This window comes from Dasypus novemcinctus, chromosome 9 (genome assembly GCF_030445035.2).
Source record: "Dasypus novemcinctus isolate mDasNov1 chromosome 9, mDasNov1.1.hap2, whole genome shotgun sequence".
Lineage (NCBI taxonomy): Eukaryota > Metazoa > Chordata > Mammalia > Cingulata > Dasypodidae > Dasypus > Dasypus novemcinctus.
This window is the reverse complement of record NC_080681.1, coordinates 77001902-77027379: the sequence shown is the minus strand read 5'-3', so window position 1 is coordinate 77027379 and position 25478 is coordinate 77001902. Positions and strand designations below refer to the sequence as shown.

General features: G+C 37.9%; 1 protein-coding gene across 1 annotated transcript in view; it reads right to left on the bottom strand.

Moving 5' to 3' along the window:
- Window positions 1–25478, bottom strand: part of USP24 (ubiquitin specific peptidase 24) — a 149374-nt gene that overhangs the window by 40636 nt on the left and 83260 nt on the right. The window contains exons 31-42 of the mRNA XM_058303514.1: window positions 25307–25462; window positions 21911–22008; window positions 19000–19095; window positions 18648–18876; window positions 17782–17941; window positions 15965–16120; window positions 13247–13317; window positions 12374–12534; window positions 9929–9990; window positions 6197–6388; window positions 5108–5225; window positions 2826–2970 (exon numbers count right to left, since the gene is read on the bottom strand). Of these exons, the coding sequence (XP_058159497.1) occupies window positions 2826–2970; window positions 5108–5225; window positions 6197–6388; window positions 9929–9990; window positions 12374–12534; window positions 13247–13317; window positions 15965–16120; window positions 17782–17941; window positions 18648–18876; window positions 19000–19095; window positions 21911–22008; window positions 25307–25462 (1644 nt within the window). The remainder of the gene's footprint in view (window positions 1–2825; window positions 2971–5107; window positions 5226–6196; window positions 6389–9928; window positions 9991–12373; window positions 12535–13246; window positions 13318–15964; window positions 16121–17781; window positions 17942–18647; window positions 18877–18999; window positions 19096–21910; window positions 22009–25306; window positions 25463–25478) is intronic.

The following is a 25478-nucleotide window of genomic DNA, read 5'->3' as shown; positions in this document are numbered from 1 at the left end:
AAAGGATACTGGAATGACACACTTGAAACGCTATTAAAGCAGAATCTTGGGTCTAATACCATGATTAGAATCATGCTATCTGCCTATATCAAGTATCTATGTCCAAGTAATGAACCAACCAACCAACAAAAAATTGTAGGTCTTTTGGACCTCAAGGAATTGCTAAATATTACATACTTTTCATTAACATTAGACATATACTTAGAGCAAGATGATTTCTAAGATCTAATTAATTTGCAGCCCAAAGCATAATTTAAAAAAAGAATGCTACAAAAAAAAACACTCATAAAAAGCAAGTATCTATACATAATTTTTTCTTCATGATGTTGGTATAATCACTGATTTATGAAAAAATACTTTTCATTTTAACTTCATTTTAAATAAATACACGTAAAATTAAAACAGCATAAAAAAAGCATTATAAACTAAGACATTTTGATACCAAAACAATGTATGTGCTCTCACATTTCTAAGCCTTTGTAAATGCTCATTTCTCTTACTAGGACACCTGTTCCCACTTCTTTACTGCCTAACTTCTCTGCGTTCACAATAGTCACCTCAGGCATCCCAAGACTGACTTCCTGTGATTTTAGAGGAGAATGCTAAGGCAGCTTGAAAAGCATCCCCAAAGACTCTCACTCTTTTTTTAAAAATTTTTCTATCTTTATTTTTTTTTAAATGTTATTATTATTTTTTTTCTATCTGAGACTCTCACTCTTGATCTGGTACTAAGTAGCATCTGCAACTTGCTTCCCTCTGGCAGATTCCAACATACATAATCTGTTCATGGCTCCCTTTCTTTGCCTGTATTCTTCTCATTGCTGAAATGACCTTTTCATGTTGCTTTTTTTTCAAAGATTCATTTTATTCATTTCTCCCCCACCCTCCCATTCCCCACCGTTGTCTGTTCTCTGTGCCCATTTGCTGTGTGTTCCTCTGTGACTGCTTGTATTCTCTCATTAGGCGACTGATCCTGGGACCCTCAGGAATGGGAGAGAGGCGATTACTCTCTTGCACTGCGTCAGCTCCTGTTCTGCTACGTCTTCTTATCTTCTCTCCTCTGTGTCTCTTGTTGTGTCATCTTGCTGTGCCAGCTCTCCGCATTGACTGGCACTCCTGCATGGGGTGGCTTTCCTGCGCGGGCTGGCATTCCCATGCAGGCTGGCACTTTTGCATGGGGCCACATTCCTGTGTGGGCCAGCTTGCACTTACCAGGAGGCCCTGGGCATTGAATCCTGGACCTCCTATGAGATAGATGGGAGCCCAATTGGTTGAACCACCATCCGTTTCCCTCCACCTTGCTTTTTAATGGTCTATTTTTCAGTTTCATCTTCTCTAACAAGCCTCCTAAGATACCACCAGCTGCTGATGAACTGCCCCTTTGTGCTAGCACAGCTCTTAGGACTTTACGTCTATCCTCTCAATTGTCACATTATATCAAAATTATCTGCTTATGGATCTGTCTCTCCTACTATAGAAAGCCCTTCTTGAGGGCTAGAATCACATCTCACTTTTGAGTTCCAAAAGCCAAAAGTAAACTCAATAAATCTTTGTTGAATTTAACTGAAATGTACTGCACTGTGACAGAAACAATGTTTGACTTTGTTAGCTCTAATGCCTGGCATTGTGCGAAACATAGAGTTACTTAAAAAAAATTGGTTGGACGATACTTTTTGCTGAGAAAAATTATCAGGCAACTTGAAAATGTCTCTCCTCTTTGATTAAAAGGATACCACTTAATGCACTAGTTTATAGCTGACTTAAGTGAACATAAGCAAAAGAATAATAATGGCATTCTTTGTGGTCAGGAGGATGCAAATACAGCTGTGGTTTTTCTTCCTCCCCTCCCCCTTCCCCATCCTGCTGTTGCTGTCTGTGTCCATTCGCTGTATCTATTTCTCTTTTTGTCTTCTCTTCTTGTGTTTCTCCTCTAGGAGTCAGAGGGATCCGATCCTGGGGACCTCTGATGTGGAGAGAGGTTGCCTGTCAATTGCACCACCCCAGTTCCTGGTTTCTGATGTGCTTCACATTGACTCTCCCCTTTGTCTCTCTTTCGTTGTGTCATCATCTTGCTGTGTGACTCACTTGCGTGGGCACTGGTTCAAGGTGTGGGCACTCGGCTTGCTACACAGGTACGCATGAGGTGGGCACTCACATGGGCACTTGGCTCGTCATGTGGGCACTCAGCTCACCACGAGGGCACTCGGCTCACAGTGTAGGCTCTTGGATCACCATGTGGCACTCACATGGGCACTCAGTTCGCCGCATGAGCACCCACATGGGCACTTGGCTCAGTGTGTGGACACTTGGTTCACTGCATGGGCACTTGGCTCACTGAACACTTGGCTTGCCGTGCGGGCACTGGTTTACGACATAGGCATGCTTTCTCTTCTTCTTTCTCACCAGGAGGCCCCAGGGATTGAACCCAGTTCCTCCCATGTGGTAGGTGGAGGCTTTATCACTTGAGCCACATCTGCTTCCCACAAAAAAAGTTTAAGAGTTAGTGGAGCAAAATGTATTCACCAGGTGCAGTGAATGTGCCACAATGATGGAAGAGGTTGTTGATGTGGGAGGAGGGGGTAGGGGCGGTAGGGGGTATACGGCAACCTCATATTTTTTGAATGTAATATTTAGAAGAAAATAAAGGAGAAAAAAAAAGAAGTTAGTGGAGCGGATGTAGCTCAGGGGTTGAATGTATGCTTCACATGTATGAGGTCCTGGGTTTGATGCCCTGTACCTCCTAAAAAAAAAAAAAGTTACATGTTTAAGAGAGCATCCTAAAAAATAATATTATAATAAAGTGCATCGAGGTCTAGAAAACTTACATCAAACTCCTTTGTAAGCGCTGGATCAGGCTGATGATGCATAGAAAGTAGTTCTTTTGTAATAATTTGAAGATTTGAAGGTGAGCTATCAGCTAACATCACAAGGACTTCATAGGCTGCCAATCGGCTATTCACTGAACTACACCTGAAAACAAAAGACACACGTTAGTTTCAACAATGAATAATCAACTTAAAATTGCTCAATAAACTAAATCAATATTTGAAATGTAAAGTACAAAAGCTGAAAGTCCTCAACATAGTTAAATCAGGTCTGAATTCAGAAATGTAAGAATCTAATGGAAGGACTTCCTCAACAGAGGAAGAGGTCATGGACACAGGAGGGATGAATATGGTTGAGAGCTAAATAACTACTTTGCCTGATGATTAAATAGCAAGATTCTTTCACTTATGACGCCAGAGTTTTCTTTAAGGAACGGATCAGCAGGAATGGAGGAGAAAGAGTTTGGGAACTTTATAACAGATATGACATGGGAACAACTATCTTTCAATGAAAGTAGGTAGGAAGAAAGGTTTTTGTAGATATTAGCCTGAAATTCAAGTGTCTGATGGCAGAAACAGAAATCTATTCAAATCAGAGTAGATACCCGTAAATATTTTATATGTGCCTATAGATAAAAAAATTCATCAAGGACAGTGGTCAACTTCTCATTTTGCTGGAAAAAAAAAAAGGACACTGATATATATAGTTTGCCAAATCAACTTGTTTAAAGTGACATAGTAGATAACTAGCAAGCATTCAGCAGGAAACCAAAGGTTTCCCATACTTTCTGCTTTTAGCAGAAATCATTTTGGAGATGGACAGAAATTTCTCACTGTAACCCATGCTAATCTTGCATTACTGAGGGGATCATGGATTAGGAAGGATACACAGAAAAGAGGACACCCAACCTAAATGAAACACTTATGGAGTGTGGGAAATGTGATCAAGAGGAACTGTGGATAAGCACTGCCCCCGGCACTGAGGACAAGGACCATGGAGCTAGCCCTGTCCTTTGCTTCTGGTCTGGACTTCTAGGTTGCAGAGGACAGGTAGAGAGTGAGCAGGGAGGCACCATGCGCACAGGCTGAACATGAAGATGCTGCTTCGTTATTATGATAAAGAATAGCATTGCTTCTGTAAAGAGTGGTGGTGAATTTTAAATTCCTTCCTGGCTTTAGGATTTTGGTGGGAATTATTGTGTTAAATGAACCCTATCTAGTAAACCAGGGAAGGATGAAACAAAGTACTTCCTTTTCTAGTCAAGATACTATTTATGATTGGGAGGTAATGCTTTTAATAAATACAAAGGGAAAGATTCCTAAATAAAAATATCAATAAAACTGCTGAAGATTTATTGAATATACTCATGTGTGTGTGTCTAAATATAAAGAACTACTGCTTTACTAAAAACCTCCCATGGAACTATGACCAAATCTTCCAGAACAAACCTGGGGTGGGGGCTGAAGGGGTGCAGTCATAGCCTGGGGAACACCCCAAGAGTTCTGATGAAGGTTTATTACCTAAAGCAGAATTTGTTAATATGGGAATCTCAAGATGGAGAAATATTTATACATCTTATGACACCTCTTAAGATTCCATAAAATATTGCTTATTATGCCTTGTCCATTTCTATAACCAGTTTCTTCAGGATTACTCAATTAACTCTGGTTTTTGTGAAAAAAGAACAAAGTAAGTTAGATTCAGAACAAATGAGATGGCAGCTTTAGCTACCTCCTTCTCCCATCTACAAGAGTATAAGTCTCACCTAAATAGACTCTACATTACCAAGAGATTGTACACATTTCTACCCATAAAAAAATATAAAACTTGATTCTAAAATTACTAGGTAATAACTCACTAGCACTTTCAATTATGAAGACACAATCAATACTCAGCAAATAACAAGGTTCATGCACTAAAGCACCTATACTTTTCTCAGAGAAGAAACCCTCAAGACTTTATTCAGAACCTATTTACTTCTACTTTGGACATAATTCTTATCAGCTTGGTTTTCTTGGAATTTGTTACCAAGTTAACTGCATTGTTATTTATTCTTCCATTACTGATGATGATAATGGAATGAGCATATTTGCTCAGCACCTACTATGTGCCAGGCAGACTTTATGCTAAGCCCCTTTACATGCATTTCTTTATAGAGTGGATAATATAAGGTATATACACACAAGATGGAAGACAAACTCCAAGTTAAGAATATTTTTCTGGACTAAAGTTTCAAATGAGAATTTTTACCAAAACTGAACACAACGTGCATTTTCCATACTTTGGATGAAAGTCCTGTTGACTGATGGCGGCACTGCCAGCTGGAGAATGACTATTTAAAATAATTCTAGAAGCTCGGAAAAGGAAGTCATCTAACAATGGTTTAATGAGTGATGAACCTGGAATAGAGCATAACATTCATGTTGAAGATGAGTACTTATATTTTAAGTCAAAGATCCTGTCTTGAACTTTCATATCAGAACAGCAAAAGCACCCAAGGCCACATAATGGCAGGGCATTTAATTTAACTTAAATGTTTATTTTTTGAGCTGTTAATATATGGCAAGGCTCTGTGGGACTGGTAGGGTGGCAGTGGGTAGGTGGATCAAGGGACAGGATACAAAGATTGACAAGTGAGGGTGCCTTCCTTTACGAGCTAAAATATAGTGAAGGGAGCCAAGCTTCCACTTTAGAAACACAAGTGCCAAGAACACCACAAGGCAGAATTAATGTTGCTCTAGGAATAGGGGAGTCTAGATAAGGATTTCGAAACTTTTAAAATTTTGCCTTCTTTAGATAATTATGATGCGCCTTTCTCTCTCTGGTTGAGAATCACTCTTTTCTATGTATCCCCAGTAGCGAAGAAGATTCTGTAGTAGAGCTTAGTTTGTTTTATAAAAGCAGGAGGTAATGTTTTGATTTTCTGTATATAATGTATAATATTGAACACATTTTTGTAAACTACATGTGTAACCCAGGAGAGTCTCATATGCACCCCTCTATCTGGGGGTGGCAGGTGGGAGCTGCTGCCCCAGACGAGAATCACCACTCAAAAGAAACAACATGTGCAACAGTTTATATATTATAAAGTATATAACGGCAAAATGAGAAAAACCTACTTTGAATTATAAATTTTATCTGGTATTAAGAAGTTATATGCTCAACTGTTTTGAACAGTTCTAATGACACAGGTGAAAATACACTTCAAATGTGTTTAGCCACTAACATCCCAGATAATCTCCTACTGTCTAAAGGGTCATTTTCTATGCAACACTTAACACCTATCTAATTTCCCCAGTTACACACAGCACTATGGCAATAACTGAGAACTGAAGTATTCTGCCACATGGTAAGATGAAGCAATAATTACCAAGCATTTCCTTTTCTGCCCCACAGAGTGAAAGAAGGGTCTTAATGAGCCGTAAGTGTCCTGCCAATAAAATGTTGTCCGCTTCACTGGTCTCACATTCAGCTGTGCGATTAGGTTCAAAGTTATCCAACCAAGTAATCTCATCTTCAAGCATGGTAGCAGGGCTGATTCTTAAATGCTCCATTTCTGAAGCTAAGAAGGGAATAAACACACACATACACACACACGCAACAATTACAAAGAAGGACTTTCCTTCTCAAGAGTAAAAATTCTGAATTAAAGCAAGCAAAGTCAAGTTCCCATTTTTCACTTAATACATCTCAAAGAAATTGACATTAATAAATAGCAGGTTAGAGCTGCTGCCCACAGGGGCTATGAAGGCTCGTGCATATTCATTCCTTCCCTCATTCACTCTTTTATTTATAAATCAAACATTTAGTGAGTGCCTCATCTGGTGGGTCATTGTGCTATATGCTAGGGGAAGAGATAAACTTTGCTCCTAAGAAGCTCCTGGCTTGGTGGGTATTAGCAGATATCCTAGAGAACATTCTAGAGGAGGAAGGGATAGAGAGGTATGAGGAAAGCCAAGTCAAGAGAGGGCGAAGTTCTGCAAAGTAGAAAAATATCAACAGTGAAATACTTAATACAAAAGAGCAGAGCAGTTCACAGGAGGCTGGCTCCTAGTTTCAGAAGAAACCTGGGCCCTGGATAATTCTGGTAAACTACTCTGCTCTTTTGTATTAAAACATTTCACTTTACCCTCTGAAAAAGCATTTATAACAAAATTCCATACTGGAAGTTAGGATTGGGTAGAAGAGGAGTGATGATGCTCTACTTCTACTGCATGAAGTTACAAGTAAGCAGGGTACCTGCATGGTGAGGTGGAGGGAGGTACTTCAGGATCAGCCCAAGCTAGACTGCAACTGCATCTGCATACTGTCTTAGCATTCACCCACCAGGTGGCCTTGTTTCCTCACTTATAAAATGGGCTGACACCTATACTGCAGCATGCTGTGTATAAAGCATCTAGTATATTCACTGGTACATAGCAAATATTCCAAAAATGGCTATAACTGTTTCAAAACAAATTACCTGAGCATTTATACCCCTCCCCTATCTCAGGCCCCAATAAGGGATTCTAGATTCCTCATGTATTACTTAATGAGACAGAGGGCCTACATTATAATTTGTTCATTCTTTTTAAAGTTGTATGTGTATAGCCACTTCATGATTACAGTCCCCAATCAAGAAAGCAGAATACCCCCTTCCAACACCAAGCCAGGTAGCAAAACCTTGATGGCTGCCACCCAACTTTTACGGACTTCCTGGTTGAAAAACACAGTATTTAGGGCAGACTGCTAGATGAACATGTAGTCCACCTACTTCTCTAGATACAACACTGAGTATTATCTCTCTCCAACAAAAAGGTCCATTGCATTGCCCAGAGAATAATGTCCTCAGTTTTCATTAAGAGATACTTATGGAACCAATGAAGGCATATCCCTTAGGGAGGTTGCTGAGGATTACTAGACATTCTGTCTTTAAGTGTCCATTATAAAAGGACCTTTGTATGAAACCTCTTTTAGAATTAAATGTTGAGGAAAAGATTTGCTACACGTGTGCCATCCTGACTCTGGCCCTTTGTGATACAGGACAATGCTCCTGCCACTTGTAACTCTGAGCCACCAGGACATAACAGCCACTGCAAAGGTCATGGGGTACGAGTGACACGCCTCAGGGAGTGCACACATCATCTCATGGCATACTCCAGGAAACATGCATTTCTTATTCAGAAGAACTTTCTTTACGTTTGAGGATTATTTTTTTTACTGCTCAGGACAAAAGAAAGAGGAGGGCACAGAGGAAGTGAAAACAGAAATTGTATATCACCCAGAAAACTGTTCCAAGGTAAGTGTGCTGGTATGAGTCTTTTGTGACCCCAGAAAATCCTGTTCTTAAAACAAAATCCATAGCTGTGCCTGTAAACCTGCTGTAGATAAGCCCTTTTAATTAGATTCAGTTAAGGGACCTTTTGATTAGATCACTTTTGATTGTATCATTTCAGTTACGTGCCTCTGATTAGATTGCAGGACCCAGGGAGAGTTTTTAATTTATATATTTAAAATTTTTTTGTACCAATATTACAGATTGGTATAAAACAAGATAATGGCTACAATAACAATGAATCTGCTTTAGTCTGTGGTTACACTCTCCCTTTATTTTGTTCACTCCTCAATCTTGAGGGATTTGGGACAATGTCTACTCTGTTTCAGGCTGAGAAGGGATGTAGATATAATGGAGCAGAGGAAAAGAATTTCTTTGCTTCATTTGGACAGTTTTCATAGCCTCAGAACTCTGTGCTTTTAATTTAACAAGTGAGAATATTGTTCCCAGCAGTTTTCAGCAAATTGATACAATAAGCAAGAAGGGAAATATGCTAAATGTTCATTATTATGCTACTAAGCTAAAGATGACTCAAAATTCTGCAGATAGTACTTAAAGAAGTCTTTCCTCATGTAATATCCTTGCCTCATGTCACAGACTACTCCTGCATGTGATGAAAAGAATGTAACATTTTAGTGCTTTAACTAACGATTCACATGCAGGAGGCAAGATTCCACCTGAAGCAATATTAATTTTTGAGAGTGAACTTTATGCTGTGACCAAAGGACCAAGGAGAATTGAAACACTCAAACAGATCCATATGGACAGCGACAAGCAACTCTAAAACTGAGAAAAATCATTAAAGTACTTGAAAAGAGAATTTGAAAAAGACAAGTGACAAGTCATATCAGAATGCAGTTTTAGAAGACATTAAGAACAACTATGCAGGTGATGGCTTCACTTGTTTCACGGAATACAATGTGTATCAGCATGGTGAATGATAGCATAATTTTTTTATTTCTAAATTTTCTTAGTTACTATAGTTTCTATATAAAACTAAGTCACTTTTCTTAAAAAAAAATTTGCTTCTTTTGAGAAATCAATTTCTTCTAGGGGATTCAGAACAACCAACCACATGCTATTTCCTTTCTATCTTTGGCCTCTGGGAACTTCACAAATTGTGACTGTATAGGGCTTTGTAGCCTGCCTACATAGGCAATTTTTTCCTTCCTGGCCTTGACGTTCTTTTCCAATTAAGATTTTTGTCCATTCTAATTTTTATTTTATTATTTCCTATAAGCGGAAGCAACTCCTTTGTGTAAGAGAGTGGGGAACAAACTAACAAACTCTTGACTGGAACAACTAAAATGTACACAGAACTTTCCAAAGTATTTCAGGGTATATACAGATGACTAAATTCCAAACCCTCACAATAGTATTTCAACCATCTAAATAAAAATTTTAACTAACTTCATTATCAACATGCCTCAATAGATTCCCTCTTTCCCTTAATCAACTTCTGAATTTGCTAGAATTGACTACACTAGAGAAAATGACCCTTGCCAATAGTTCTGTGTTAGTGTACTAAAATATGAGCCTTTAAACAATTTAAAAAATCAACCAACATTCTCAACTACATCAATGGTTGGATATATAATAGAAAAAGAGCTCACTGGTACATGGGCTTACATGATATTTTCCAGAAAACTAAATTCAACTTCAAACAATAATTATAATTTTATTTATATTGGAGATACATGCCATATTTAGATGCATTTGGTCCTCTCCTACTCCCACCTATCACCACTCCCATTCCCCAAAGCAAATCAAAGTCAAAAATTTACTTACTTGTCAGATCATCTAATAATTGGCATCTCAGATCAAAATATTCCATACATTGAGATAACAGTCTGAAAATCAGATAGGTTTCAGTTATCAGAAAGGGGTTTATGTGAAAATAAAATGTATTTTCTTTATTAAGGACAAGTATTTTCCTCATAAAACAATTGAGAAAAAGAATTTTCCTAAGCATAAAATAACTACTTTTATATCAATTTAGTGTCTACATTTTAGCAACAAGCATGTTAATGATTTCACATATATAGCTATAGTACAGGAACAATAGTGTGAAGAGAGGGAAACAATAAGTCAATCATATTTTGTAATCATGTATGCACTGATAGCATGTGTAATGCACTGAGTGCATTCATTCATTCAAGTGATCAAACAATATTTACTAAGCCTCTGCCATATGTCTGGAACTGTTCTAGGGGAAAAGTGAACAAAAGGAAAACAAGGGAGACAAACAACAAATAAAAAACATGCACATATATGTCAAGTGATCACAAGTGCTAAGAAAAAAATAAAGCAGAGTAAGAAGAAAAAGAGATGGGGAAATTAATTTAATAGTGGAGGTTTTAGAATCAGATAGAACTTAGTTTTAATCCTGGATCCACTACTTATAATTGAGTATGAGTGTCCATAACCAATGGACAACTTATTTCACCTCCAACTCTGTCTTCTAACTTCTAAAATGCTTATTAGGGTATTAGAAATAAACACACACATACACACATTAAGGAAAGAGGCTCAAGCATGGACTAAATGATGAGAATATATAATTTACTAAGGATTATGATTATTTTTAAAAATGGGGATACTAATGCTGCCCAACTCATTTGGCTGTTCTGTTTATATATATATAAATTCTACATATATATAGAATTTAGCATTCTGTGTGGCATATAATTAGCATATGGTAAGTACTACTATCAACATTGTTATTAAGATAAAATATGTACCAAATTTTGGATTATAAAAAGTTGTATGAGACAGATGAAAACATTTAATTTAAGGTTTGATATTATGTGAAGTTAAACAACTCTACATTCAACAGATTTTTAAGAGATTCTTTGTGTTCATATGTTAAAAATTCATCTAATGCTTCCTGCTTCTTTCTTAAAGTTTAGAAGAATTAAATATCAATAAAATGCTTAATATTTAGTTATATTAAATAATAATGACTTACAACATTAAGTTTGCTTCTTACAAAATGGCTTAAACATTTCAACTAAATAATCATTCGTCTTACGAACTGATAAAAAGGTCATTTGATTTTAGGGAAATTTTGATGGAATTCTAAGATAAAAAATATACAAGGGCAAAATAAGAAGATGCTACAGTTTTTAATTCAGATGCATTTATTGAAGGAAAAACCATTCTGTCATTTGATTTTACACCATTAAAGAATTACTTTTCATTACTAGAAATACAAACTTAATTTCTAATTCAGGTTAATTCTTGATGGTAAACTATAACATTTAAGTGTTATCAGCTAAATTTTTCGCATTTGTAAATCATCCACTGAGATCTTGTCTAGAAAACCAGAATTCTGACTTCTTCCATACTTATAAATCTAGAATGTTAAAACCTTATGTTGAGACATATATGTGGACCATGAATCCCATACATTAGAAAGTGCAATAGAACATAACAAATGTTGAGACATACGTTTAATCCTGTAATGAAGAAATATAAAATGGCAGAGAAAATTATAATTCAATTTGAGTAAATTTTGCAGATTATACATCTTACATCAGAATAAAAAGTCAAGGCTTGGATGTTTATGGGTTAGAAGCTCAGAGATGAACTAAAGCTTCTTTCCTGCCAAGGCTTTAATTTATAGTATATATGTACAAGGAAAGCAGATATAGATTTCACAAATTTCTTTAGGACCTTGTAAGTTCACAGCAGGAGCTCTCTGGTAAAAGGTTAGGTGAAGAAAGTGGCTTAAACTTGAGGTCAAAGTGAAGGTGGGACCTCCTATATCCAATCCTGGGTTTAAATCAGGGCACTGACACATGTAGCCATCTGTATGATGGACAGACAGAGTGGACTCTCCCAAGTCATCCTATGGGTCTGGACTACAAGACTTTCTACATACCCAGGCATGTGTAGAATCAAGCCAGAAGAATATTCCAGCTTCCTGTAGACATGAAGTTATGAAATATGCTCAACTGTGATTTTACACAGTGCCTGGCTCAAATAATTTCAGGCTCTCACCAACCAATTGAATGCCTCCTTCTCTTGAGGGTAGGTGGACCAGGCTGGGTGGAGGTGGGGGTTGGTGATGGCAGAGGAGAAAAACTGAAATACTCTTTCTTCCAGAGAAAGGAGAAATTCTCTGGTCATTTCAATAACATACTGTGGACTTTAGGGGAGTAGAACATAAGTAATTATTTATTCTTTCTCTTCTTTCTGTATAAGTTGAGCTTTTTAATTTTTATTACATACCTCTGATTGACTCCTCTCATAATACTGGTTGGGGACCAGAGAGGCAGCTGAGCTGTGAGAATGACACCTAAGAGAAATTGATTTGGCTTCTGTACATCTGGGTGAGCTGAAGTATCTGTCTGACTAAGAGTATATAGTTGATCACATGCAACACGTCGAATCTGAAATTACATTATTATTGAAAAAGGAGGTATATATCAATCAACTTTGAACATTAAAAAATTATTTTCCTCCAAAGTCCACACTACTGCTTCATTCAAGTTACTGAGGGTACTAAAAAGGCACAAGAATTTCAATTGTGAATGGCAAAGTTTCCACTGCACAAACTAGCGCTGATTAAAAACAAGTGTAGTTTATGAACTGATTCTAATCAGCAGGTGTACCACTTAATGTAAATAAAAATAAGAAAATCTCAAGTGTTTAACAAGTTAGTTTTCAAGGTCATGTAAGAAATTCAGAATTCTAAAACCTAATGAAAATCCATAGCTTAAAATAGTTTTTTTTTTTTTTACTGATTTTGACCAACAAGTTGTTACTTAATGCCAACTGCAGTAAGTATACTATGGATGTTGAACATTGCCTGTTACAATGTTATTATATCCAAACACAAATTACTTTTCATGATAAAATCAGGTACTATCTAATTATTAATCACAGCACTAGTCTCATGACTTTTGGTGGAACGTGGAGGAGGAGTCGAGAGGGCAGAATGGTCATTCTGTCTTCACAGTAGTTTGAAGCCCCTTTGTACGACTCCGTGAGAGGATTAAATGCCATTCCTTCTGTATTCCCCACAATGCTCCTAGGTATCCAAGGAGCCCACAATGGAACAGAACCAAGGAGTTTTTATAAGGTAATTTAAAAAATCCTTACCTCAGCACTTGGAGATCCAAGCAGAATATCGATGATAAAATCAGCAACACAGGGCAAATTATAGAAAGATGCTAACAATAAGAATAAGGAATATTAGGGGGGGGGAACCAAGTTAGGCAAAACTTTAATTAATTTCTTAAACTTAACTTGAGCAGAAATTCAGCTTTTCTCAACATGGAATCAGAATTCAGGACCTTCCACACCTGCTTCCATGTCTGTCAGTTTACCTCATAAAATTCAAAGGAGTTCAAGAGCAGGAACCATGTCTTAGTCATCTCTGTACCCTCACACTTATTTTAGCACAATGCCTTGCACATTTTGGTTACAGAATATTTATTATACTAAACAACTACCAAAACTTGTGAGCTATAAAACATATCCTAAAATAAACTTACAAAATGATAAAAGACAAGTTGGGAGGAAAGCTACAATTTTTTTCATCTCGATTTGAAAATATCTCTAAAAAATTAATTCTAGGATCATTGAACTGAGAGCATATTACATGCTCAAAAACATTTCATAATGACATACTTTTAATATAAAATCTTCAAAAGCACTCTTGTCTAAAGTAAGTAATTTTGGACACTATTGTAAAGTTCCATTTAAAGTTTAGCTTTTAATGTTATCTTTGCCTCTCTGAACTATGTGATTAGTTTGGATGTTATTCTAAATACAGAATGATGGCCAATTCTACACAACAGGCAGTCGGAATCAGTAATGACAGCTTAGGAGTAGGGCCTCTACGGTACAATTTTTAAAAGTGGAGTTGCTAAGATTTCATTTCTGAATTATTTATTGAGGCCTACTACATATCAGGAAGTGCTTGGGTGCTGGAAATTTAGAAGGGAACAAAATGGACAAAAGTCTCTGCCCTCCTGGAACTTCCAATCTATTTGGGGAGGGAATGATGACAATAGAAATGACAAATAAATAAATTACATTGTATATTATAAAGTGCTAAGTGCTATAGAAAAAAATAAATGAGGGATTTGGGTAGTACAGGGTTGAGAGGAGATGGTTGTAATTTTTTAAAAATATAGGTGCTCGGAAATATCTCACTAAGAAGGTGACACTTAAGCAAAGACTTGTCAGATATAAGAAAGAGCCATGTGGGTGTATGGGGAAAAAAAAGACCAGAAAGAGGGAATTCCCAGTGCAAGGGCCCTGAACAAGAATGTGCCTGGAATGCTGGGGGAACAAAGAGCAAGGCCAAGTTGGCTGAAACAAAGTGATGAGAGGGAGAGTGGGGAAGAGAGAAAGCACAGAGGTACCAACGGGATGGGCTGTGTCTGGCCTTAGGGTCTTGGTAAAGACTTGACCTTCACTCTGTGTGAACTGAGAAGCCACTGAAAGGCTTGAACAGAGAAGTGGTGTAATCTGACTTAAATTTTATATTTTATTTGCCCCCCCCCCGTTGTCTGTTCTCTGTGTCCATTTGCTGTGTGTTCTTCTGTGACCACTTCTATCCTTATCAGCAGCACCGGGAATCTGTGTTTTTTTTGTGTCATCTTGTTGTCAGCTCTCCGTGTGTGTGGTGCCATTCTTGGGCAGGTTGCACTTTCTTTTGTGCTGGGCAGCTCCCCTTACGGGGCACACTCCTTGCGCATAGAGACACCCCTACATGGGGGACACCCCTGCGTGGCAGGGCACTCCTTGCGTGTATCAGCACTGCATATGGGTCAGCTCCACACAGGTCAAGGAGGCCCAGGGCTTGAACCGCGGACCTCCCATGTGGTGGGCGGATGCCCTATCCATTGGGCCAAGTCCGCTTCCCCTGACTTAAATTTTAAAGGTCCATTCTGGTTACTGTGTGGAGAATAAACTACAAGGGCAGAGGCTGAGAAATTAGTTAGGGCACTATTGCTATAACCTAACAAAGAGACGATGGCAAATCAGAAGGGCACTAACAGCGAGGGGGTGGAATCTCATATAGTTTGAAGAAGGATGTGCTGACAGATTTGAAGTAGGATATGAAAAAGAAGAAATCAAGGATGACGCCAAGGATTTTGGCCAGAGCAACTGGAAGAATGAAACTGCCATTAACTAAGTTGGGAACATTTTTGGGTAATATGGGTAAGATGAGTAGCTCACTTCTGGACATGTTAAGTTTGGGATGTCCATTTGATATCCAAGTGAAGATAATCAGGGGAGAGGTCCAAGCTGTAGATCCAAATTTAGGAGTCATCAGCATACAGACAGAATTTAAGGCCATGAAACTGGATGAGATCCACCACAAGACTGAGTGTAGATAAAGAATAGAAGATGAGGGCCTGAGACCTACAGGATTCTATTGTTAAAAGAACAATTAGAAATAGCCCCAGTTTGCCAAAGTCACCAATAAAGGTGAAGGGGTAATCTTAAATTTTATAATTTTTAATCCTGGAGTCACTATCAGTTTAGGAACTGATATATAACTCTAATTCTATAATTTATGAACCAGTAAATTTGGGTTACTACCTCAACTTACCACTCCTCAACTGGAAGAAACACACTGTCTTTGTAGCACCTACCAGGGTACTTGGAACAAAAAGTGCTCAGTAAAGACTTGTTCAGAATTTAATTACTCTAGGACTATACTTACCTACTCCATGTCAACTTCCCCCATTTTCATTTCTATGAAATTAATATGATCTTATCTATGTGGAAATATAAAGCATTTTCAACAGAAACCTGGCCTTTTCCTAAGAATGATTAATCATAAGCAAACCTCTTACATACCCAGCTGCTGGCTCCGAAGCTGTAGGCACGTAACAAGAAGAGACAAAGCCTCGCCGGCAATCAGTGAGTCTTTGGTGGATACGGACTGTTGTCGAACACATATTCCTGCATGCAGGGCGACTGGTTCTCCTTCACTTCCAGAGCTGCAATTGCTTCCTAAAAATAGGTAGGCAGAAGTTTACTGTGGATCCTACAGGAACTGTGCAATGTTCTAATATCCTTTTTGTTTTAGGAGGTACTGGGGATTGAACCTGGGACCTCATATGTGGGAAGCCAAAGCTCAATCACTGAGCCACACTGGATCCCCTTGAGTTGTTTTTTGTTTGTTTTGCTTGTTGTTTGTTTTTAGGAGGCAACAGGAACCAACCTCTGGACCTCCCATGTGGGAAGCAGGCTTGTGCCACATTCACTTCCCTCTAATATCTCTTTTTAAAAAATTATTCTTTATTAATAGATTAAACAAATTTTTTTAAAGATACATAGATCATACAAAATGTTACATCAAAAAATATAAGAGGATCCCATATACCTCCACTCCCCACCCCATCTCTACTCCTCCCACATCACCAAATTCTTTCATCAGTGTGACACATTCACTGCATTTGTAGTTTACACTAGGGAAGTGGGGATGGTCAACCACAACACCAGGGAACAAAGAGTCTACAACTGCAAGCAGAATTCCATTCATCAGCCATGTGGGATCTAAGCCCCCTCTTGAGTTAGAGGAAGAGTGGGCATCGTCATCCCAGGGTCCTTAGGATGGAGGAATAAAATAGAAGAGAGTAGACTTACTGGTATTCTACTATAGAATTATTGTGACTCTAGCAATGGAAGAAACTGTATCACTGATGGGGAGACAGTGGCCTCAGGAGTTGCTGAAGGCAGAGAAAGGGAAGAAGAGGTGTGATATGGGGGCATTTTCAGGACGTGGAGTTGTCCTGAATAGACATTGCAGGTACAGATGCAGGACATCATATATCCTGCCAAAACCCACTGAACGGACTGGGAGAGAGTATAAACTACAATGTACACTATAATCCATGCTACCTAATATCCTTTTAATGTGTTTCAGAATCTTCACGTGAAATAAAATAGTTCAAGAAGGCACTTTATTCTAAGAATACGAGCGATTTAATCCCTTTATTTGAAACACCACAGCTGCTTTATATTTAAAACACATTTGGAGGCCCCAAAAATGTGATTTACCAGGCAAACTAATCTAAGGTGATAAAAGTTGAGACTAGTATAATTTTGGGGGAACAACGGAGTTTTTCTGGGGTATTGGGAATGTTTCCTATCTTGTATCTTGATCTAGATGGATTGCAGGTATGTAAAAATCCTGTATATGTATGCTTCTGTACTTGACTGTAAGTATATCATGTTTTAAAAACTTTATGATTGAGGAATTTATAACTATGTAGATTGAGCAGGAAAATCCAATTAAGCTGATAAATAAAGCTAGGAAGGCCTAAAAGAAAATCAGCCAAACCAAGAAAAAACTGCTTTCCTGGTAGCAATTCTAGATGAAACTGCCATTACAGCCACAATTATTTGACTCATGACAGCATTTATATTCAACCATGCTAAAAACTCTGCTTGATTTGGTTTCCCCACTTATTCTATGTATTTATAAACACTTTTGTTCTTAAACAAAGTATGACAAACAGTAATGTGTACAAATCTTGAGCATACAGATGGAAGAGTTTTTTTCAGGCTCCAAAGCAAGAGAAAAGGATTGCTCTTTCTTGTGTTTTTGACAAACCAATATACATAGATGTTTTCTGTCCAATGATGTAATTACTTTTCCTGGTCAATACCTGAACTGCTGAGTCTGTTTCGAATTCCAGCAGGAAACAAAGAATTACTTTCTTTAATTGGTTGGCTACTCCCAACAAGGTCAAGTCGGCCCGCAGCTGCAGCCCAGGACAGTCTCATGAAGCAAGCCACAGTAGAAGTGAAATCATTTACTTCCATTGTCTAAAGAAGAAAGGAAAGAATGTTACAAGAAAAAAGCAGTACTTGAGGACACTCCTTTGACTTCTATAACCTAATTACTCAATTTTGTAACTCTTTCCCCTCAAAGATCTTCCAGAAGCACAGCCTTCTTCACACTACCATATTGTTCAAAGACTTCTAGTATCTCTCTATTACCTAGAAAACAGACTCTGATCTCCATGATCTGGCCTCAAATAACCCTTTACTGATTTTAGCTTGCCTATTTCCTCCTTTCCACATAATACATATTGGCCTATGAGAATGACTGTGACCTCTCTTACTTAGCTCTGGCTTTGTCCTAATTTTGTTCACACCCTTCTCTTTTGCTTGAACAACTTTCCTTTCTCCAACTCTCCAAATAATTATCTCTGCATATCTATTCTTCAAGGCTTAGCTTAAATGCTACCTCCTACACAAAAGCATCTATGGTAGGCACAGGTAAAGGCAATAATTCTACTTCCTTTTATGGCCCACAGCATGCATACCTTTGTAGCTCTCCTATACCACTCGATTCTGTCTACCTTGAATCATAAGTTATTTCCGCACTAGCATTCTCTTACTCATCTTGAGTTCTCTGAAGGCAATATTTATGTCTAAATCATTTTATATCTGCACAGCACCCTTTTCCCGTCAATCAGTGCCTTCTAAAGAAGAGGCACTTAATATTACATGAATACAAATCACTTACTTGTATTGCAACTCGTGCAGCAGGGATGATTTCCTCAACCCTAATAGAAGACCTATCAGATACTGACAACTGTCGGTAGGATGACTTTTCTGGGGTCCCACATAAGGACATCTGCCTGCTTGTCTGCCGGCTGACATTTCGGAATGGGCGAGAAGAAAGTGCTTCTATGCCATCTTTTGTAAGATCTTCATCTAATAAGGTGGGCATTGTTTGTCCGACAAGTAAAAATCTTAAAATGAAATAAAAAAGTTGGCTTATGCAAGGTCGTTTCACACTATTTTAAATGATGGGGTTTGGGAAGAAGATAAAGGCAAGTATTGCCTTATGAAACTAATGCAATATATTTACATACCTTGCAAGTTGCAGACAGATGGAATAGACACCCTGCCTTGTTTCATAGTCAACTTCTGATGGGATGGAATCCCTCTGCATGACATTTACGACCAAACTTAAAAGAAAAGAAAAACGTCTGGATATTAAAGTGCTCTATTCCTTTCACAGGAAAATTTCCACAAGTAATTTAACTACTCATAAATGTACTCAATTACATAGGGTTTCTACAAGAACCTTATATAAAAATGGGCCATACAGGTTTCTATCACAATTACTTCTTATGATATCTATAATCCTCCTCCTGGTCCATTTTAGAATTATACTTTGGCTGGCCAAAAAGATACCCAAGATAGAGTATTTAAATAGCTCCCCTTCTCAATAACTGGTTTGAGTTCACTGAAAAACTGCTCTCTCAGTACTAGACCTATCAACTCAAAAATATATCCAGAACTGGCAGATTCAATCAAGCTTGTTTCTTACCAAATCCACTACAACCTTATTACTACAAAAGCCTCCTACTTGGCCTATAGGCTTCCACTCTATGGACTTCCAAGTCTATTCTCTCAAGTTCAACCAGAGTGATCCTTTTAAAGTGTAAATCAGATTATGACACTGCTCTGCACAAAACCCTCCAATAGCTTCCTATTTCCTTCAGAGGAAAAGGTGGAGCCTTCGCAGTAACCTACAAAGATATGTAAGACCCCTGGGACCTCTCTAACCTCCTGCCCCAATACTCTCTGCCTCACTCACTATGCCCTCACGCTGGCCTCCTGCTGGTCTCCAAACACACCAGGTTAAGTCCTCATCACAGGGGTTATGCACTGCTCCCTCTGCAAAGCTTTCTCCCACGCATCTCCATGTATCATTCCCTCACCTCTTTCAGGTCTTTGTAAAATGTCACCTACTCAGTGCAGCTTTCCATGATGACCGTATTAAAAATCACAACCCTCCCCATTCCTCCTTCCTTGTTTTATTGCTCTCTACGGTCTTATAACCATCTAACACATACTTTTACTTATTTGTTTATTGTTTATCTCTTCCTCTAGACTGTAAGCTTCATGAGTACATGGATGGATTTTTGTCTAATCTAGTCAATATTATTCTGTTCCCATCCCTAGGACAATGCCTGGCACTTGAATTAACCGACGTAATATCTTTATAACCATTGCTCTTTAATTGGCTGAGTAATTTGAAATGAGTTTTTGTTAAGAACACCTTTACAATATCAAATGAAGAATAAAACTGTAGATGTGTGCTTGGACTTTAGCTCCCATTTCCCTGTATTACATCCCCTTTACTTCAAGGTCCCAACCTAACTTCCTTTTTCCCCTCAAGATCTCCAAACAGGAATTCCTTCAACTATCTTTTGCTCAAGCCTCAAACTGGCTTTTACTTCTTCTCAGCTCAGAGGAAATGGCATGCCTACTCTCTTCTAGGGCAAATCTAGATGGGGCTAACCACCACTTATCTTTCACCTTTACTCACTTCTTCATCAAGCCCCTCTAGTCAACCTAAAGGAGAACCAAGTCTTCTATGATCTCAAATCAAAACAGAAAAGCAAACGTTTCCCCCAGTTATTCTTCCCTTCAAGCTGCCGTCATCCCCCTTTCCTCATGCATCTTAGAGAGAGATTTCTACTTACTGATTCTACTTCCCTACCTTACACCTAGTACTCTACTCTTTGCCAGCTGGCTAATGCCATAACGGCTTTACTTATACAGGATGCCTCTCCCAAAGCTCTAATGTCAATCTCCACTTCTCTTCTGAGCACCATATCCAAGTCGCCCACTTCACAGGATGCATAGCGTTCCTCAAACCTAGTGCCTTCCTGTTTCCTCCATACCCCCAAACTTGGAAGATTTTCCTTATTCACTGAAGATTCACCACTCACCTGCTCTTCCAAGCTAGGAACTGTAGCTTTCTACAATAAGTATCCCAACACTACATCTAACTACTCATCAAGACTGGTTATTAAACCTTATAAATGGCATCATGCCACTGTCCTCAATAAAGACCTGTCATCTCTTTTCTGGACCACTGGCACAGTTCTTGTCAGTTCTTCTGCCTCCAATCTCTCCCACTTCTATTCATTGACACTGCTGCCAGAGATATTGTTCTAGATAATACCGTGTTTAGAAACTTCCTGTTTTTCCATGGCCTACAAGATAATGTACAAATTCCTCAGTATGACCCCCCCTTCCTTACATATTTTTCTCCTTTCTCCTTTGCTCTAGTTTCACCAGGCAATACAGTTCCCAGGACAGGCCATATAATATTGTGCTTTTACTCATTCTGCTCCCCTCCTCATCCCTACCCCACCTCCAAATGCCCTTTTCATTCTATTTTTATTTCATTTCTTAATACCTAGCGCAAATGTCACTTCCTCTGAAGCATTTCCTAACCTTACTACCCCAATCAAATTTAATGATGGCTTTTTTTTTTAACCCTCTATCCAAACACTTTTATATGTCTCTATTGTAATGCTCATCATATGGTTAGCAGATTTTTTTTCTTCTTTGTTAAATCATGAGTATCTCAAGGGCAGGGATAATACTTAATATATCTTTATATCTCCAGTACTAAGCAGAATGCCTTACACAATTTGGATAACTGGGGAATCAAATTTACCTTATCTAAACTCATGTGGGAACTAAAAGAGACAGATATAGTGCTCTCACCTCAATTCTTTTTGAGAACTTCCTCTACTACCAGAGAGGAAAGAGACTTGCTTCTGTAAGTTTTTCAAATAATTAAAAGTCATAAAACGAATTAAAATATTCTAAAGGTTTGGAAACAACTCCTTCTCATTATAATTCTCATATGCTTCATGTAATAGCTTATAGGAATAAGTAAAACTTTCTGGAAGAAATTAACTAAAATAACTATATTCGCTTTTAGCAATTCATATAACATTATATTGAAACTCTAACCTTAAGCCTCCTGCTTTGAGGAAATTCTCACAAAAGGATTTTGCACAGCTTCTTGCCATGTCATCATCAGCTGTAGGCATGAGTTTGGAGCTTAGAACCTAGGAAAAAGAAAAGCACAATAAATTGTCCAACATTTTTATCAGAAATTAAGTAAAACATTCAGACAACCTGAGTCAGAATCTCTTTAAATGTTGTCATGATGTTCATTTTTTCCTCAGTGAAGGGGATGATGTTTCACAATGAAAGTGATCACATTTTCCAAATTCTATTTACTTTGCATTACGAATTTTCTTATTCAGAAGAAAGCTGGGGTGCTTTCTTTCCACGACCCTTAAGCTTAGATAAGAACAGATAACTTTACATCTAACAGATATGCTAGATGTGTTCTTGAAGTCTATAAACTGAAGTTGTATTAAAAAAAAAAAAGCCCATATATCAACAATGCTATATGTGTGCTCTAATAATGACTTTAGTCTAACTCCTATTTATTAGGAATTTACAATGCTCAGCAAATGCTAAGCATGAGACGAGGCTAAGATGAGGTACTTAACTCTTAGTCTACCTGTGCATGACATGTACATTTTACTTTATAGGTGAGGGAAATGATGACACTTGAGAGGTTAAATGGACTTTCCACCCAAAGTTATTTGACTAGAATTCAAATCCAGGTGTGTCTGACATATTGTCCAAGTCCCTTTGGTGCCAGTGCCTTTCCTACCTAAAGGAAAGTTTACCTAAATATTTGGATAAGGATGAGAATTATTTCATATAAACATAATGTAGTCTAAAAATACAAATCTAGTTCACATTTCAGTTTTATCACTTAGTAGCTAAGAGACCTTAGGCATGTAATTTCCCCTTTTGCCTCAGTATTTACATCAGCAAAATGGGGATAAAATTTCCACCTCAGAGGAACGAACGGATTAAACAGAACTTATGATTAGTACGGGGAAGCAGATTTGACTCAACTGATAGAGCGTCTGCCTACCATATGGGAGGTCCATGGTTCAAACCCAGGGCCTACTGGCCCGTGTGGTGACCCGGCCCATGCACAGTGCTGATGTGTCTAAGGAGTGCCATGCCACGCAGGGGTGTTCCCTGCGTAGGGGAGCCCCATGCTCAAGGAGTGTACCCCGTAAGGAGAGCCACCCAGCGCAAAAAAAGTGCAGCTTGCCCAGGAGTGGCACTGCACACACTGAGGGCTAATGCAGCAAGATGACGCAACAAAAAGAGACGCAGATCCCTGGTGCTGCTGACAATGCAAGCAGACACAGAAGAACACACAACAAAGAACAGACAACGGGGTGGGGGAAAGAGGGGAGAAATTAAAAAAATAAATAAAAATGTTTAGTACAAGCACTGGCACAAAAACCTGTTCATTTGAAAATAACTGCTCATTTACTTATGACTTAAAAAAACAAAACTACTTCCCTAGTTCTCTAAAATTTTAAACTAGATATAGTTAAAGATCGGCTTCTGTTATAAAAAATCTGCTTCCATGAACCTAGAGCTTTTACAAGCTTACAATTTTAATGCGATATCTTTTTTGCTTTTATGATGCGCTTTTCCTAGGTTGCTTTTTGGGGAAAGGCTCATCAGCCTCAGACTATGAGTACTATATGGGAGAATGGGAATCTTTCCTGAAGAGCTGCTGGCCTTTCATCCACGAGTGCATATTCCCCATACTTAATGTACAACAATTCTGTGAATATGACACGTTTCTTCAAAGGAATGGGACTTTGGAATATTTGCTTTGAAATCCCCAAGTAGGTAAACCTAAGTTAAAGATCAAAATGCAAGGAAATTGGGGAGGAGATGTAGGTCAGTGGTTGAGCACCTGCTTCCCACGTACGAGGTCCCCAGTTCAATCCCTAGTACCTCCTAAAAAGGCAAGGAAATTAACCTTTCAGATAATAGCAAAAATAAGTGCTCTGGGGAGCATTAGATTTCCCAAATGTTATGTATGTCTAAAACAAAAGACAACTTAACCAAGGAATTCGCAGTTATTTAAAGGTCCTAAAATTATACTGGATATATTTTACTTAAACTATTATAGTAATTTGGCTTTAAGATAATGCAATCTAGGTAGCTGATGACAAGCTAGCCCCATGACTGGATCATTCTATTTTTCTAGGTGTTTTCAAATGTGGATGGTTAAGAATTATATCTTACCTTTTTTGAGATTTAAAAGCAAATGACAAATGGGGCAGTAATTGCAGTAATTGCAAGATGCAAATTCTATAAGCTTAAATTGGCCAAAAATTTCTAGGCAATTTTCTTTTTTTTCAGGAGGTACCAGGGATTGAACCTGGGATCTCATATATGGGAAGCAAGTGTTCAACCACTGAGCTACACCTGCTCCCCAGGAATTTTCTATTTTGTAATATTGCATATATTTTTAAAGCTCCACATTAAATAAGGATGTGCCTTATTTTTAAATGGCTCATTTATTTGCTAAATATTTTCTCTTTTTGAACCCAACACATTCCCACCCCCCACCAGAAATGATTACTTTAAGGCAAATATGAAAGTTTAACATCTTGAACGTATAAGCAACAATGGAGCAGAAAAATGAATGAATGTAATTATATACTCCAAATTAGACTGTCAGATAAAATAAAACTCAGGAAAAAATGCAGAAGCAGTTAACCTCTTACCAATTATGTGGAACTGCTCCCATGATACTTCGGTTATGCTTCACTTTCCAGACTCAGTCAGTATAGCCAGGCTCCCATAGGTCTTACAAATAAGATCTTTGAGCAATTACCTTATTACCTTGTCTTTTCAACTCTGACCCTTTAACAACCACAACAATTTGTAGACAGGAAACAATCAGTAAATGTTTACTGGATAACTAAGTCTAGTAGCCTAAAGCTACTTTGGTGGTTGGGGAGTGAGGGGAGATCGAGTGGGTCGAGGGTAATAAAAGCATTATTTTTTGCTCAAATTCTTTGAACAGCTTTTCTATTTTTACCTTGAAATAAAAATGTTAACGTGCTGACCAACAAATTCCTTACAGCTTAATTAATGCCAACAAATTATAAGGTCTTTTTAAAAAATTAGGATGCATTTAATAGTAAGAAAACTATGGGTTATTAAGTCATACTATGCAGAATGTGCAAAACTGTCACACATTTAATATGCAAGGTTTCTATTATTAAATTAGATGCCACTTTGAAAGTATTTTGTAATGTACATAGGTATGAATTGAAAAATATTAAGCATTTTCAAACACAAAAAGTTTCAATTTATATTCTTTTTTCCCACTTTTTAAAAACTAACCTTTTAACAGAGCATAACAGAAACCTGTTTACTTATTTTTGACTTCCAAAAGCATCAATCTACAAATCAAAATGGTTCTGTCAAACAAAAATGAAGAGAGATTATGTTTCTTACTTCTAAGTTGTAGAGCACTCTGAAGGTGGACATTCCTGGAGCAAAAGACCGAAACAGACTTTCTAAAATTGAGCTGGCACTAGGCTGATGCTGCTGCTTTGCAGAAAGAGATGGGGATTTTGAAGACTGAGAACTTGATTCAGACAGCAATGTTTTCTAGTTTACCAGAAAA